The 17588-nt window shown below is 38.9% G+C and overlaps 1 protein-coding gene across 7 annotated transcripts in view; it reads left to right on the plus strand.

Annotated features, from left to right (window-relative positions):
• RMDN2 (regulator of microtubule dynamics 2) overlaps positions 1-17588 on the plus strand; it is a 44662-nt gene that overhangs the window by 15386 nt on the left and 11688 nt on the right. For 4 of the 7 annotated variants that reach the window (XM_040698550.2, XM_015283752.4, XM_040698551.2 and 1 more), the window contains exons 6-10: positions 5246-5321; positions 6945-7022; positions 13866-13964; positions 15768-15821; positions 15910-15990. In XM_040698550.2, coding sequence (XP_040554484.1) covers positions 5246-5321; positions 6945-7022; positions 13866-13964; positions 15768-15821; positions 15910-15990 — 388 coding nt within the window. The remainder of the gene's footprint in view (positions 1-5245; positions 5322-6944; positions 7023-13865; positions 13965-15767; positions 15822-15909; positions 15991-17588) is intronic. The other 3 variants (XM_040698553.2, XM_046939205.1, XM_046939206.1) reach the window with 1 other exon arrangement.

Raw genomic sequence — 17588 nt, forward strand, 5'->3', positions numbered from 1 at the left:
TTTCTCATTGCTCATTGTTCTATATTTTCTTTCTTATGTTTCTTTTCCTTCAACTATTGTGTTCTGTATGTATCTTTGAAGATGAAATTCAATTTGTGTTTGGAATTTCTCATATATGTCTGTAGTTGTATGCTATTCTCTAATACCCATCCAATATCCCCACTTCAGCTGTGAGCTCTTCTAACTTCTAGGGGCAGTTCCTTTTTGATTTTCAATTCAGTGGAGAATATCTTGGTGGAACTGAGTTAGTCCTTAAAATTACTTCCTTCCTTTCCTCTGCATCAGAAAGGATCATTTGCTGCTGTGCTCTTGAATGTTGTTTCATAATAACTCTTTCATAGAAATTCATATAGCCTGGCACTCTTCTTACGGTGAAGCAAGAAATAGGACTATAGACCTCTCAGAAAGTTTGTTTTGGAAACTTACTCCTGTTGCTTGAAAGCTCCATTTACAGCATAAAGATATTTTGGTCACAACCTTTTTCAAATGATCACTCCTTAATAAATAATAATAATTTTTCAAAAAAACCAAAAAACAACAACAACAAAAAAGTGAATGGTAACATTGGAAAAGAAAAACTAGCTGTGAGGTGTTATTTGTTTGACCACCCCAAAGAGAGACTGAGTAAATACCGTTCATGGCTTGTTGCTCTGTTCAGCCTGTACTGATTACTCAAGTTGTGAAGGAATGTGAATGAAGAAGTTGGCATAGGCTCATTGCAGGTCACTGAGTTTTTCCTCAGCCTCTAGCCTTTGAGGAGGAGCATGATGCATCCCATGGGATAAGGGTCTTGAAGTCATGGTGCCTAGATGAAATGCTGCAGCCAGTGCAATTGAGGTGGGCTTGAACTATCTATTTACTAGAAGCTTCTCGTCCAAGTGGTCACAGGGATAATAATACTGGCAACTAATCAGCACCTATTACCTTTCTGTCAAGGGCGGTTGTATTACTACCTGAGAAAGCTATTGCTTCACTTTATTTCCAGACTTGTGAAGACCCCGCTAATTTTTTCAAGATCATCCTTGCAACTACAAGGTCTAGTCATGTCACTTACAAAAGCAAAAGTTAAGGTTCTGGAACACAGTTCAGCTGTGGGTTCCGTAGCCTCAGAAATGCAAAGCATGGCATAGCTGTGTTCTATTGATGAACTTCCATGAATATCCCTTAGCAGCAACATTTTTACTTGCTTGAATTTGTTGTATGTGTTGTGGTAATTTATGAAGCCAGAATTCTTAAATGCTTTTGTGTTCTTTTTTTTTTTTTTTTCCTTTTCATTTACCAACGCATGGATTTGTTTCCCATGTATTTTCAAGTGCCACTTTATCCCAGCATGTGCAGCATTTGATATTTTCCTGGAGCTCAGCTTCAGTGCTCTGGTAAATTTTTAATATGAAAGCTATTTTTCTGCCAATTTTTGCAAGGCTTCGATGCATTCCAAGTTAAAAACAAACAAATGGGGGAAAAAAAACAACAACAACAATGCAACCAAAAAAATCCACAAAGAACCCAACACCCAACAACTGAAAAGCTAAACACTTCACTTAGCACCTTGGCACATTTTACATTGCATGCTGATGGTCTTTCACATTCTTAACTCTACTTCTCTTACCTTTACCTCTCCCGTTAGGGAAGAGACAGCAAACTGAAATATTTTTTTTTTCCTTTAAAGCTTAAAAAATACATTTTTAGAATGATGTATCGGTGTTGGAAAGTGATGCCAACCTATGACCTCTGGAAGAGTAATGGAGCAGGAATCGTGAGCAGTAATATAAGTTGCAAAAAAAAAAGCCCATGCAGTTCAATGGGAAGTGATACCATGTTGAAGTCAGATTAAAAAGTAAGCCTTTGGGTCTGGCTCGGTTGCCGATGGTCAGACTATGTCAGTGAGCAAAGCAAGTGTGGCAGGAAGACTATAGCCAAGGAGTAAGATAGGATTTTCAGCACCCTAATGTGGCTTTTGACTCAAGACCTTTAATCTTTGCTATATATATCTGTTTCATTTGGAATAGCTGTGGTTGCCAGAGCCAAACTGCTAGTATCAGTTCTCTGTATTACCTTTATTAAAATTCAAGTTGCTTGCAAAAGCACCTTAAAATTCAAGGTGCTTGAGAAAACTTGCTGGATCTGCCTCCTGCTGCTCCTTTTGCAGTGGGTATGCACTATACAGTTTTATCTTGTCATTCCAAAATTTCTATATCTATTCAGACAGAAAGGAAAATGCAAATTAATCTTGATCTGGCTGTGCCCACTGCCCTGGGCAGCCTGTTCCATGCCCACCACCCTCTGGTGAAGAGCCCTCCCCTGGCACAGCTCCATGCCGTTCCCTCAGGCCCTGTCGCTGTCACACAGAGCAGAGCTCAGCGCTGCCCCTCCGCTCCCTGAGGAGCTGCAGCCGCCATGAGGCCTCGCCTCAGCTCCTCTGCTCTGTGCCCGGCAAACCCAGCTGCTCCTCACACACTTTGCCCTCCAGACTTTTCACCATCTTTGTAGCCCTCCTTTGGACACTCTCTAATAGGTTTATGTCCTCTTCATGTTGTGGCACCCAACTCACACCCAGTTCTGGAGGTGAGGTCACACAGTGCAGAGCGGAGTGGGACAACCCCTCACCTCATGCAGTGGTACCCCAGCGTACAGATGGCCCTTTGAGCAAGCACTTGGATTCAGCTTGCCACCGATCAGAACCCCCGCATCCTTTTCTACGGGGCTTCTCTCCAACCTCTCATCCCCCTCTCTGTGCATAGATTCATTGCTGCCCTGTCCTTGTTCTTCAAGTTCAGGTCATTATCAGTGTTTGTGAGCAAACAGAACAGCGCTTGCTTGCAGAAGACATATTTTACTCATTTCATAAGATATTTTCTCATTATTATGTGACTTTTAAAAAGTTAGTATTCTTTTTCCCTGTAAGTTTTACAACAGCAACCAAGGCGAAGGTGCCCAGGGCTGGCGGTACCCGCGGGCCGGGTGGTAGCCGCAGTTCCGTCTGTCTCCACCAGGTGGGGCTGGCGCTGAAGGCTCCGCGGCCATCGGCTGCGGCTGGGGGGGCCTCGGCCCGGCGGGGGCCTGAAAGGCAATGCCCGGGCTGAATGGTAAGGAACACACCGAAGCGAACGTAGTCAGTTCCCAGCTTTCACTGATCGGTGTCTTAATGCTGTCATTGCTGCTTGGGTCAGTGACATAAAAGTTTTGCTTTCCCTCCGCTTGCTTTCTTAAACTCTGAAAATGATTTTAAGTGTCAAAAGAATTCTTTCTTGGCAAAAAAACAAACAACTGACCCCCCCACATGAATCTCCGAAATGCAGTTGATTTTCAACTCTATCTTAAAAGTATAAAACAGAAAGGAGTGGGGAAAAAAAGGCCGTGAATATACGTGGAACACATTTTCACGCATTTAAAGTGGGTAGGTCAGCTTATTTTTCATTCGTTATGAATGTTCCACGGATTTCCCTCCCCGGAGATTTGAGCTGTAAGTAGAAGTTTTTCTTTGAACTGGTTTAAACTAAGGCCCTCTTTCTTGTCACGCACAGACAGGGAAATACTGCAAGGTGCTGGATTAGCTGTTCGCTTTTCATTGTTTTCTTTTGTAGCAGCAATCCGTTTAGCTATGGTATGCTGAGTTTATCTGATTAGCACTTAATGAGTAAAGGGAATAGGGGAAATGTTGCCCGAGTTACTTAAGCCTAATAAATGTTTCGGTACCTTCCCCCTCTTTCTAAATACCTGAACTTTCCTGACCCCGCCTTGCTCGTTCCCACCCTCCCCACTCTTTCCCATACGAAAGGCTCCCTGTGCAGCTCCCACTGCCAGAGGCGGCGGTGCCATGAGCGGAGCTCTGCTCAGTGCTCCCCAGTGGCAGCGCATATCCTCTCAGAGGGGTTTGACAGCTGCCCGGAGCTCTCACACATAACTCCTGTGCTGTGCTAACTGCTGTGCTGTACCTGGGAACGCTAGCCGACCAAAAGAGCAATAACTTGCAGCATGAATATTGCTCAATTAAAACCACTAGGTATGGCTCTAAGCAATAAAATGATTTATTTAGTTATGCTGGCAGTGACATTTTAATGAGGGTTCATTGAAGCTTGAATAATTACATTATATAAAGAAATTAAAGAAAGCTGAGGTTTAGTAATCCTTTAAACACTGTGTGCCATACAGATTGCAGTCGTGTTACCACCACTGACTTCACAAGCTGCTTGCACAACTCCCATCTTTTGCTCCGTTCTTCAACTTGATTTCCCACTTCTAGGATTATTCTTTGCTTTAAGTCAATATTACCTTGTAAAATCTTTAATATGAAGTTAAAAATCTTTCTAAAAAATTGGTAAGTCATCAGTATTAGTTTGTGATGCTCAAGTATAGCTTAGGTGGTTCCATAGATTTTAGGAGAAAAAGTGAAGTTGTCTTAATACCAATGAGAATAGGTCCAAGGAAGGTTGGACTGATGTATGCAAGGCAGCTGCCTTATGAACAACAGTTTCTGTTGCTGTTGAAGTAATGAGGACAAAGTAGTGGAAGCTGAGTGAAGTGTCAGATAAGCGTCACTGAGAAAGTCAGCCTGTAAAAAGAGAGAGAGCTCTGAAACATTTTCAGATTTATCCACTTAATGAGAAAAAATTTTCATAGCAATAACCTTACATTTCTTCTATCTGTGGACACGGTACCTGATTTCTGAGATTTAATAAAGAAATCTTAGTAATAAGCAGCTGTAACAGCAGCTGTGATTTTGTAAGAGCAAGATGTGCATGTATGCTTTTTAAATAGTTGTGAAGATGTTAGAAGAATGCTGGAGGTGCGGGAATGCACAGCGATGCTTGCAGAAGGCAGAAGACACGTGCTGTTTCTGAGGCTTGCTACTCCCTGTGAGCACACCGTGGGGATTTGCCTTCACAGGAGCACCACAGGGCAGAGCGCAGCGGGTTGGGCTGAGCTGCTGGCGGGGTTGGGGCCGGTCGGGAAGCACTGAGCTGAGAGCTGAGTGGTAGGAACGTTGGAGGAAAAAACTCCCTGCTTTTTCACTTCATCGACAGTGTCGCTTAAACTTCTTGTTTCCATTATTGCTTTGTTCTGTACCGTTTTGTTGTCTGCTCCTGGATCTGTACAGCTCACGCCAAACTTTTCTCCAGCTGTCAAAATGGAAGAAAACCTGTATATAATCTATGAATTAGGTATTGAAATATTTTGTAATTTGATCAAAGGCTTATTTAAATCACCAAAAGTATGTGTGTGTGTTTTTCTTTTCCCCTCTCAGGTTTGCAATTATGTGTGGCTATATGTCTCAGTTTGACAGTGTACAAAACAAAATCAGGAATGGTTATCTCTTTAAGGTATGTTTTTGTAGGCTTTTTTTTTTTAAGCTGTTCCTTCAAATTATTTCCCTGCAGAGTGTCAAAGGCAGATTTTTTGAACTCAGTAATTCAGCCTCACAGTTCAGTTTGGTGCTGATGTTAAAGTGAAACTGTTCTTTGTGTGTGCAAATTATATGCTTTCAAAAAATAAAAATTGGGATAAGGGTTCTGGGAGCAGCATCAAGATTTCTGTTTCATTTTGTAGTCACAGGGGAGAAGGGGAGAAGACAAAGGAGTAACAATTCTGTTTAGATAATAAAAAATGAGAAAGGTGAACTGATGAATTAACACCGTCCTGCAGTCGTGCTTCACGCTACCTTTAATGAGTGATGTTTGTTTTAACACTGTCCTCTCAAAGGTAACTCTGTATTCCAGAGTTAGCAGTTTTGTTACATGTGCTCCCTCCCCCCTCATCCTCAGCACTCTATGTGCCCACTGCCCTCCAAGGCAGTGCCCCTATTGTGGGTACCGGTGGGAGGCAGCAGACGTGTCCCCCTTCCCAGGGAATAGGTGGGACGGGTCCCCGTCACATCCCACACGTGGCAGAGAGTGTTGCAGGGCTTTCTTATGAATGAGTGCTGAATCCATCTGAGTTGTGCCAAGTGAGCTGAGCCCTGGGTGCTGCAACAGGCTGGGTCAGAAGGGGAAGGTGACAAATAACAGGGGAGTGCAACGGTTGTTTAAGGATGGAGTTTTAAAAGAGCACACAGCATTAGTAGCCCTTTCAGAGAGGTCTTCTTCTTCAGGGGTAGTTTCTGAAATCCATGCGAATCATTTGGAAAAGTTAGGGCTTTGAGGAAAATAATAGCATAAAAACATAGCTCCTCCCCGATTAGCTTGTGGACGAAATGATAGAATAATAGACTAACAATTCAGAAATCCTAGTCACTGGTTTAGATAGAAGAACAGCGGCATCTGGGAGAAAAAAATAAAGCCTGTATGTATTTATTTTGAGAGGCAAACAGCACTTAGGGGCAAAATAATGTGTTTTATATATATATATTTTTTTAATTCAAGTTAAGCAATGAGAGCTTTCTTCGGTGATTTCAGAGAGAAATAAATACATGTGTAATCTATAGCGATAGTAGTTTTGGAGGAATCACTAGATCAGATACTTTCTAGCTTCTACTGTTTCACTGCAACACAACCATTTTGTTCCCGAATTTTATGTTATGATAACACTTTGTTGTGTCGTTTCACTGGGCAGTCATATTCCAGGGTAATAGAAAAGTCAGTGATGGGCACTGACACATCTGAGCTGTCAAAGAGTGGCTGCTTTCCCACTGATTTGATGTGAGTCAGTTTAATGCTAACTATAACTAAAAATATAATGGAAGTTGTTGCCTTTTTAAGACAAAAGTTCTTGAGCCCTTTCAGATTTTGAGCTGCTTATTCATGATCTTGTTGTGTTGTGTGCAGAGTCGTTACATAACATTGATTGTGGTTTTCCTTTGTAGGAAAGGGGTTCAATAACTAAAATATTCTTAGGACATTAGAAAATAATTACAACAGAAAAGAATTCCTGACTTTTTAAATATGATTTGCAGCAAACTTCTTAGAATGTGACATCTGAAGTGACACTGGTTATTTTCTTTTTAATAGGAGCATCTAGATAAAGCAATTGAACTTAAGCCTCAAGATCCTCTTTTATATTACCTAAATGGAAGATGGTGCTATTCAGTAAGTTGTTGTTTTGTTGTTGTTTTTTTTTAATCTAACATTTATTGTATTGAAAAATTAAAATGCATTTGAAGTGAAGTAATGGGACTTGAAGTAGATGTTTCTTGAAGTAGATATTTTGAGCTAAATAAGCAGGGCATGTACGTTTCCTGAATTAACTGCCACATGTGATGTTCCTGGGCTATTGTAATGGCTTGGAAAGTTCCCAAGAGAATGTCACAACAAAGATTCAGATATAAAATCTGTAATCCGCCAAAATGTTTTGCAAGAGTACAATTTTTGTTATGCCAATACAAGAGTTTTTAAATATTGTGTTAATGATGAAGTTTTCAGTACTCTTATGAAAAAAAAAAATTCACTGGTTTACCAGTTTAGTTGTTGATTGTTTATATATTTCTTATTTATATATATATTTTTATCAAATGCTTGTGCTTATAATATAGAGTTGCTTTATTCTTAAAACCACCTGTTCTATGGCTCATCTTCTGTGCTGTGAGGAATATTAGAATCATAGTATCGCTTAGGTTGGAAAAGACCTTAAAGATCATCGAGTCCAACCACAACCTAGATCTTTTGTCAGAAGGAAATGTTCTTGCAAAGTGTAGGCTGTAGGAGACCATTGGGAGAGTTCTCAGAGTAGCAGTGGCTGGTGCAAAGGGAATTCCAGACCTGCCTTTTCCCCAGCTGCTTCCAGTGCTTGTTACTATGTAGTGCCTACCTACTGGGAGGAGGGAGTTGCTATGAACTGCAGCCTCTGACTTTATCTACAGCGAGGCTTAGTGCAAGGTAATCTTTCAGCAGTTCTTTCAGATCATATACATAACCTTCAAAAAACTTTCAGCATCTGGGTTTTTTTCTCATTTGATCCAAATAAAGAATGACACCAGCTTTTTTAAAAAGCTTTTCATTTTGCTTTTCATCGCAGCTGTTCTTGAATGTCAGCATTGGTAATGCAAAAGTGAGTTGCTAAAGATTTCCCCATAGCATGCTTTCTGCCCTCCTGCCTTTGAAGAATATCTTTCTTGTCAGTGATTCCTGAAGCGTTTTTATACCATGCTATGGCCAACAACTGACTGTAGCTCCCATTTATGTCAAACACTCCCAGATGTTTCTCATGGCTTGAGCTATTGCTTTTGGAAGCTTTACATGTAATCTAAATGTACGTCATTTTGTTTATATTGTGCTGGGTTTTTTAATCATTTCACGTTAGTGGCAGTTACCACTTACTGGCTGCTGCATGTGGTTTGGTACACTGTATCGTTACAAATTAACGTTCCACACTCCTACCATCAATGCAGTGCTCCCTTCAGGAGCAATAAAGCCACAGATGAGCATTGCCTTAGAGTGTGACCTGACCTGCATTCTATGAAGTGAAATTGTCCTCTTAAACTGATGTAGCGACTGTAGTACTTAGGATTTATATATGTTTTTTGTTTTTTAATTCTTCTGTGGCTTTCTTGCTGGCCATGACAAAATACTAACCTGATGGACTAGGGATAGATTTATATAGCTCAGATAAATGTGAGTGTAGGACTGAGTAACATTTTGTGATAAGTTCTAGGGCAGTCAGCTCTTAAACACATTCTGTGATTTGCACGCTTTTGGTAGCAGGATGAGACCATAGTTTGGGTTTCTATCCACGGGTCCATTAAGGATCTCAATCCTAGCTCACCCCAACTAGAACTTGCTGAAATCCATATTATGTAGGTTGCTCTGAAAGTAATGCCTCTTGTTTGTTTTCGTGGAAACTACAACAGCTACGAAGAGCACAACAATGCTATTTAGATCTTTTAAATATCTGCTTGTGTAGATGAATGTTGTTTAAAGTAAATATAGTGTTTAGAGCCCTCTAAGTTGTAGCTCTCTTTTTATTAAGAGAGTGAAAATTACCTTTGCTCTTCAGATCAGCCAGAAGCATTTATTGGAAGTTAATTGATCTGTGGTACATAGAGTATAGGAATTATTTTCTTTCTTCAGAGTTTTGCAAGCAATTATCTGATAATCCTTCATAATTCAATGTTCCATTTTAATTTATGCTAGCATTTAGAGCAGATTTTAAAACTGAGTCTATATCTAGTTAAGATTTGTGGCTACTTACTTGCCATTACGGAACAGGCTCAGGATGCTTAGCATATGCTTGTGAAATTGAATTGGAGCCTCTGGTAAATGCTAGTGAGGTGTTAAAAATTAGATTTCTTGGAAGTTTGTTTTTGTACGTTAGGTGCAATGTGTTGGATTCATGTGGCGTTGGATTCATGTGGTGTATCCCAGTATAATCTGTTTGGGTTACCCTGGGGAAGAAACTGACCAAGTTCATCTGTATGAGTGCTTTATGAGTGTGCTCCTCTTACAAGAAAGTGAAAGCCCAGGGAGTCCAAGTTGGATAAATGGCTAGATGCCTGTACAGACTGTAGCGGATCCTCAGCTGGCAAGAAGGAGAATATTTGTGTTGGAAGCCAATATTTTAAAACTGCTGTTTGGTTATTTAATTTTTTCCAGAGATAAAAACATAGTACAATTATTTAATACAATTTCACATTCATAGATCGTCATTAAAAAAAAAAAAAAGAAAAGATTCCTCTGGGGATATTTTAGTAGATGCCATTGATATTTTATTGAAGCTGGATCACTGGGATTATTTTCCTTTGTGGAAGACAACTGTGTGATTGGTCATCCGTGAGCCGTTACCATTAACATTGGAGGAGGAAATCGTTTAAGGTCGTGGGTCAGTCCTGGCTGAATTTTCAATGCAAATGAATTAGTTTTATTGGTGCCAACATTCTGGAGTTTGTTAAGAGATGTGAACGGAAAGGGTTTGCTTCTCAAAACCAAGGAGGAGGCAAAAACAAGAAAAAAGATGAACTTCACTCAGTAAGTGCTTTAGTTCCTATGTGAGTTTTGCTGATGCTGTACTACGGAGGAGAAAGACATGTTAAGGAATTCCTTTACACGGTGTTTAGGAGAGAACCACATTTTCTGCCTTAATCTTCAGTGGAATTAGAGGTCTGATAGGAAAGTACAGATTTACAGTCAGCTGCAGTTTAACTCCATGGGTGACTTCCTTCTCTGTCTTAGTAGAGATTCAGGTAGAATAAGCTGATGAGAACTTGTTCTTTTGACACAACTATAGGAGATCTCTTTCAAAACAGTCACCTCTGTAAGCTTTGGAACATGAGAATGGCCTTCCCTCTTTGCCAGTGACCAGGCTGCTGTGGTGACTCACACTCCTCCTACCCTAGAGAAGTTCAGGGAGTGGCTGCTGGTCCCTCAAGCCCCCTCCCTGTTGTGATGAGTGAGTAGGACTAGCTCTCCTCATGTATGGCAGCTGGGAAGCAGTATTCCTCTTCAGAGTGACCCAATACATGAAATGAGATATTCTTTGAAAGCCCAGTGTTCTTGCAGTGCTTTTGTGACTTTTCAGGCTGTTGGGAGGTACTTACGTCAGGGCTCTCTTAAGCTTTGGAAATCATGTGTAGAACATTTCCTTCTTTCATTTGTTTTATTGTTGTTATAGTAGTAATTACTTGCTGCAGTAGCTGTTCTTCTTATTACTTTCTTCTGTCCATTACCAGTCCTGTGACACACATTAAATGAAGCTGAAGTTGATGATAGTTATGATCTCACTCCTTAGAGTGTCTTTGTACTTCATTTTCTGTGGACTGTGAGATACGCACTGCACTATATGGAATAACCTTGACTGTGCAAGTTCAATTTTCACTACACTAGAGCTTACTCCACCAGGGTATCTGTTGCCTGTGCTTGCTTACACACAGAGAATACTTAATAAAGTTAGTCGATGTACTAAGAATAATGTTTCAATTTCACTGAACATGGCACAAAGATTTACTTTAATAAAGTTATTTCAAATTAGAAACTGTGCTTTTGTTTGTCTAGAGAAAGAGTAGTATTTCCTGTTCATAGTTATTACTCCATGACACAATTCTGTGTCTTGCATAAAACAGCTCTTTACCCACCTCATTCACATGGGGGTACTGACTGTCTCTGGTGGGATGTGGTTAAGGTCTCGTGATGGGATTAATTCACTTATCTTTAACCATCCACAAGTTGTGATAATCTATGCTCCTTTTGTAGCTGAAGAAAAGAATGAAGGGAAAGAGGGGAGTGTTCATCCAGGAGTACTGAAGTTGATATAAGAGTAGATGCCTAATAGAGATGCTGCTGACTCTATTGACTGTGCAAGGAGCATGGGCAACAAGTGTAAACTAGACACTTCATTCATAGATGGCTATAGATAGCTGTCATGAGTTTATCAAGCCTGCAGCTTACAAATCAGGATACTTCGAGCATTACAGAACTATCAAGCTATCCATGTAATAGTTGCAAAGGATAACTTTGAATCCAGTGTGCATGGAATATAAATCACTGTTGTGCATATGTGCATTGTGCTTTTCAAGATTGCTTTAGGTTGGTGGAGTTTATTATATAAAAATGGCCAAGTGTTTATTTTTTTAGAAGTTCGAATAGTGCAAAGCAGCACCCAGGCCAGACAAAATAATGACTAAAACCTCAGTAGATCAGTTCTGATGAAATCTTTTAAGAAAATAAAACAACTGCCAGGAAGAACTTGTGTTTTCAATCTACAATTATAACTCCACATGGAAAAACAACAATTTTGTTCCCTGGTTGTTGCATAACAGCAGACATTTGTGTGGTAATTGTATCTGTGCGTTGTATGTATACCTCCAGGGTGTTGGATAGTCTTGCAGAGAACAGTGTAAGCATCATTCCCTTTATTATTTTCCACTTATCAGCCCTCTGTAAGCTCAGTCCTTGATAAGAAGAACCGAGACATATAGAAAACCCCTTCCTCTTCCAGGAGAATAAAGAACGCTGCAGCAGAAGAAAACAATACATTTGCAAAAATCATATTACTGCTTCTCACAGAGTATGACTTAAAAACTAGAGAGCAGCTAGGAAAGTGTAGTGTGGGAAGGAATTATATACATGCTTACAACGTGAAGTTTTAACCGGCGTGCTGCAGTTTGTGACAGTGTAAAAGCACTGCAGTATAGATGGGGGAGACATCATGTTGTTTCAGTGAATGAGAGCTCCGAGTTTGCCAGAGAGCATTTTTTTATGCTCTTAAAGGTGCTTCAAGAGTGAGAGATGAGAGAGGGAGAATGAAAGAAGCTTTAATTTCTTATTATTGCTTCTCTCTGAAATATTTTAGTGAGTTTGTATGAGACTTACTGATGGTATTTAACAAATAAGGTGTTGAACCCTGTCAAACAACCAGAAAGACTTGTTCAGGATGCCTCTGTCTACAAGTAATGTTGCTGTTGTGGAGCTTGAGAAAATGGGGCCAGACAAGAAAGCACAGTCAAATGTGTTTTCCTGTTGCATGCTGGTCTATGTTTGTATTCTTTGAAATGGTATTTTTAGGCAGTTTGCAACAAGAAATACGTAGAACTTGATGCCCATTCAGAAGAATAGTGTTCTGATTGATTGCTTTAAATAGCTACTTCTTATGGTGCGAATGGATTCTTACATTTTACCGTGGTTAACTGTTGTACTGGATAACTGCTGAATGCATCAGGAGAGGGGCAAGGAAAAGCAGCAGCAGCCCCAAAGAGATTGGGAAGCCAGGGAATGAGGTGGGAATAACCTGAAGCTATCCAAAACAATTTCAGTTTTTACAGCAGTAGGACAGGCTTGAGCTCAAGACTCAACCCTTGTGAAGATTTGAATTGCATCTGCATCTGAAACAGAGATGTCCATGGGTGACTTGTGTTTCACCTCCTGGTTCTCCAATGGGAAGCTCTCTTTCTTTGACTGCATGTGACCCTTTTCTGCATTGCTTCTGCATAGATCAGGCTAGGAGTCGTTAGGAAAACACAGAACCTTATTGTTTTTGTTATTATTAACTCAACTGTAGTTTGTGACTAGAAAAATCAATTCTTTGTTTCAAATATTGATGGGAAGGAATGAAGTTCTGACTTTATTTTACAGGCATAGTAGATGTGGCCAAATGAGGGTGGCTTGACTTCTCTGCTTGAACAGGGTCCAGTCTTACATTACACTTCTTAGCTCTGTCCTTCATTAGAGACGTGAAGTATGTTTCTTCTCTGGGTTGGGTGGTGGAGAGAAGGACTTTATGGCAGTAACCAGAGCAGTTTCTGTCAGGTGTCGATATATGGAAGGGAAGAAGTCATGTACATTGTGTGTCAATATGACAGTTCTCTAAAGCCCTTTTCATTGCTGCTAGTCTTTCTTGAAAGACGTCTTTGACAAATGTTATTTTTTAGATCTGAAGAGAGAAAATGAAACCACTTTCTTAACAGTGATTGTGACCAGCTTCACTGTAGTAAATGGATTTGTTTTACAGGGGCCAAAAGCAGTGACAGTTTGACTGTAGCAACAGCTTTCTTTTCATAATGTGGAAAAGCAGTCTGCATGTGCACTACAGTATTAAGCTGTCTATCATTAAAAACTTAACAGGCTTGAAGGGCTAGGCTCCTAGCCTTAGAAAAATGGCAAGGTCTTATGATACCAAACTGTTTGTTAAACTTCATATATTGGAAGACTCTCATATCAGTAATGTTGGTGTTTTGTAGTGTATTTTGTTAATGTGTACTTTTCCCACTTAGTGGAATAAAATATCAAAAAGACTATTCTTTGAGTTGGAAAACTGACAGCACAAAACAGTCCTTGGTGTTGTGGGTTTTTTGTCTTGATTGGTTTTTTTTTTCATTTGTTTGTTTTTTTCCTTTTTCAAAATAAGTTGCATAAGTAGTACAGCAGTACAGTGAATTATTTTCTCCAAAACAGAGGAGCAATCCTAAAGACTTTTGATTTTTATGTATATATATATATTTATTATAGGTAGCTCAATTGTCTTGGCTTGAAAAGAAAGTAGCTACTGCTCTCTTTGGGGCTCCTCCAACTTCAACGGTAGAAGAAGCATTGCAGAATTTTCTTAAGGTAGGTCCTACTCAAGGGTTTTCCTTGTCTATGTACCAGCAGCTGTATGTGACTGTAGTCAACAAGTCTGCTGAAGAGATTGTATTCTGTAGCTGTAAATCCAGGGATCTACTAAATGCCACAAAGCTCTACAATAAAATGTTTTTTTTCTTTTATATTTTAAAAATAGTTTGGAGATGAATGAACTGCACTTCATTTCATTCTGCAGAAATCTTCGATTGCTTGCCGTATTAATAGTTACTGAATTTAAAGTGAAATGAATACAGATTAGTTATGTATTTTATGTAGTAGTTATGTATGTATAATTATGATGGTTATTTGACCACTTTTGCAAGAAGGTTAACATAGGCAAGGAAAACTTTGACCCTGTGACACTTCCATTTTTCTTATCTGAAGCTCTGCGCATTTCAATAGAAGCCTTTCTTGTTCCTGGAGGTGAAGTTGATGCCGAGGACAGACCTTTGCAGTGCAGTAGAAAAGAAGGCTCTGTCACATAAGTCCTTGTTCCTGGACATTCTACTTGAGTGTGCAGTTATTAGAGAACACAACATGCAAATAATAATAATAATAATAATAATAATAATAATAATAATAATAATAATAATAATAATAATAAAATCAAGCTATCTTTCACTGTCTTTTATAGAAATAATCTCAACTTCTAGCACTGAAAAATACAAGTTTTTCATTTGGCTGAATTCAAAGCATAAACTTCCATCGTTATGTTCCTTTCAGGTAGTTTCCCAAAGGAATTGGACAAGTATATTTTTCTCACTATCAAAACTACTTATTTTCTGTGTTCTTAGTCTATTTAAAGGTTGAATGACTTTCTGAATTTTAGAGAATACAATACATTGCCATCTTCCCAGTGTAAAGGTTTTATCTGCAAGGTTAAAATCCAAAGGTGATAGAAATAATTTGAAATACTCACTTCAGGTTCAGGGCATTTTGTAGGGGGCTGCAGAGTAGCTGTGATTTTAAGTCAAATTGTATAACAAAGATTAAATTGCCTTCTAAAAGACAATTGTATCTTTTTCAATTATTTGATAATATACAGTTATAGTGACAGCAGCATTGCTTTGGTTCAAGAATTGCAGCTACAGTATGTTCACTGATGTAATTTTTCTTTCCCAAAAGTTGTTTATTGATTAACATTGTTTCTTGAATAGTAAATAACTGGTAATATTTGTACTCATCAATCAAGGTTTCACATCCTTGGCATGTTTTAAAAGGAAGATGATCTTGAATTTTTCATACTACCTGTATTTTTTAGAAGATAATAATCTGAAAAGAAGGGTGAACTCATAGCTGGAAAATATAAATATGTGAGAGAGAAACAATTATCACATTGACAAATACAGTTCAGTATCCATTACTCAACATGCAAATGGTTGGTTGTATATTTCTTTGATGAGGAAATAAATATTAATAATTTAGAGAGAGAAGTGTCTTCCAGCCTATTGTGGGAGTGCAGGAATCCAATGGATATTCTATAGAATGAGCTGGTATCTGTTCTAAGCAGTTGGTGAGAGAGGAAGCCAAGAAGTACGGACTATTTCAGCGTATTCCATGTCAGAGGCTTGTGTGCCTGGTTTAGAGTTTGTTATCTTGTTTGTTTGTTTTCATGTTGTTTATTTGTTTGTTTTCTTATTGGAAGTACTAAACATTGTGGTATACACAGTAAGGATGATTCAGTCTGTTTTAGGAAGCTTACAGTGTTGTGGAAAATGATCTATGGACCAGGTAAATCTCCTCACATGATTTTTGTCTTTATGTTTTGTTTCCTGTTTTTTTCCTCTTTAGGCAGAAGAAATGCATCCAGGGTATTCCAAATGCAATTATGTGTATTTGGCAAAGGTAACCAAGTTCTCTTAAGAATAATGATTTGTAGACTCTGATATTCTTACAGTGGTATGATTAGAAACAAAATGTTTTTTCTTCTCAGTGCTATAAAGATCTTGGCCAGAAAACCAGTGCACTGAAGTACTGTGAATCTGCACTGTCAGTTCTCCCAGTTACTAATGAGGTGGGTACTGAGACTGATAACTTGTTCTCTTATGACCACTGTCTGCTTTAGCACCCATTATTACTCTGTCAGTAATAATATAATGTTGCAGTTTTTCATCTACACGTGGGATCTTCCTTTTTCCTACACTGTAGGTTGGCTTATTGCATTTGTTTGTGTCCCCTGCATTAAGTGTATATACATATATACTTACATATATATACTTATATAAAATATATATACATGAACAATTGTAAGGAACTAGTTTATGTCAGATGCTGTCAGAAATTAAATTGTACTCTTTGTAATTCAGTCCGTTTCATTGAACTATCTTAAGCATAAGCACTTATGCACATCGATGTTCTGAAATTTTGTCTCAGACCTATTTTTTCTCAATTGAAAGTACTTGGGATTTTTATCTCAACTTCTTCTTCTACTTCTGCCTGGAAGTCTCTATTTTGTGATCCCTGCCGAGGCCTCCAGGGCGCTGCCTGTTGCTAGCTGTAGCAGAGGTGGATTAACTGTTTCAAGCTTGTCTTTGTCTTCAACCACAGTGTAGTTACAGAGACACATTTCTTTCAGTTGCATCTGATACAATGTAGTTTATCTTAGGAGATAATTAGATTCTGTTTTAGACCCGTTATAGTATTTTAGTATGTGGATGCAAGAATTCTAGAAATATTTGTGAAATTTTTAAGTGACCTAATTTCTCAAATGTAAGCCAAGTCATGGCAAGAAGGTTCACTCTTGCTATCTTACCTCATGTAGAAGCAAGTTCCATAATTACCGGCCTGTGACTGAAAACATCTTACCATCCTAGAGCATGACAAGTTCAAACGTGAGCTTTGTCAGCCTAAGGGGACCCCTTTCGAGCACAGCAGATGTGGTAGGGAAGAGGGAGAGAGGTGATTCCAGAGATGAATTGGCCCTATCCTATTTAATTCTTTGAAGTTAAGGAAAAAGACCATTCAATAGCTTTGTAATTTGATTGACAACTAACGCTGTACGTGGAGCACTAACATGTTTATGTCAGAAGTTCTCACTCAGAAGAAAGACCACTGCATGCCTCACCAGCAGCTGCTCCTGTGTGGCCTTTATTTTTAGTCCAAATTAGAGTATGTATCAATCATAAATTAAGCAATCGTTGCTTAAGTTCGGTGTTTCTTTTCAGTGTTTCTTTTAGTATGTCTTGATACAGATATGACATAATATCTTAACTCTGCTTTATTCTTTACTTAGTGTTGAAATGTACCTTCAGGTTGCCTGTTTTGAAGGAATGACATAAAGTCTCCCATACATTATCTGGTTTTTTTACCTTAACTGCTATATAAAACATAGGACAAGTAGTATAGACATGCAACTGAAATTGGTTGAACTCAGCCTGTTCCATATACGTCTGCTTTGGCTCTTCTGATTTTTTTTTTTTTCTTCTGTATTCAACCTACTACACATCAGGTCTTATTGCAATGAACTAGCCAATAAAATTGCAAAAGAGCACGCATATCACATAAATTTCTGGTGTGCAGAAGGCTACATGTGTTAAGTAAATTAAAAGTCATTCAACATATTCATAGAGACTCCTTGAAAAAGTGTAGGGATAATATAATGTGAGATTTATC

The sequence above is a fragment of the Gallus gallus genome, chromosome 3, assembly GCF_016699485.2.
Source record: "Gallus gallus isolate bGalGal1 chromosome 3, bGalGal1.mat.broiler.GRCg7b, whole genome shotgun sequence".
NCBI lineage: Eukaryota > Metazoa > Chordata > Aves > Galliformes > Phasianidae > Gallus > Gallus gallus.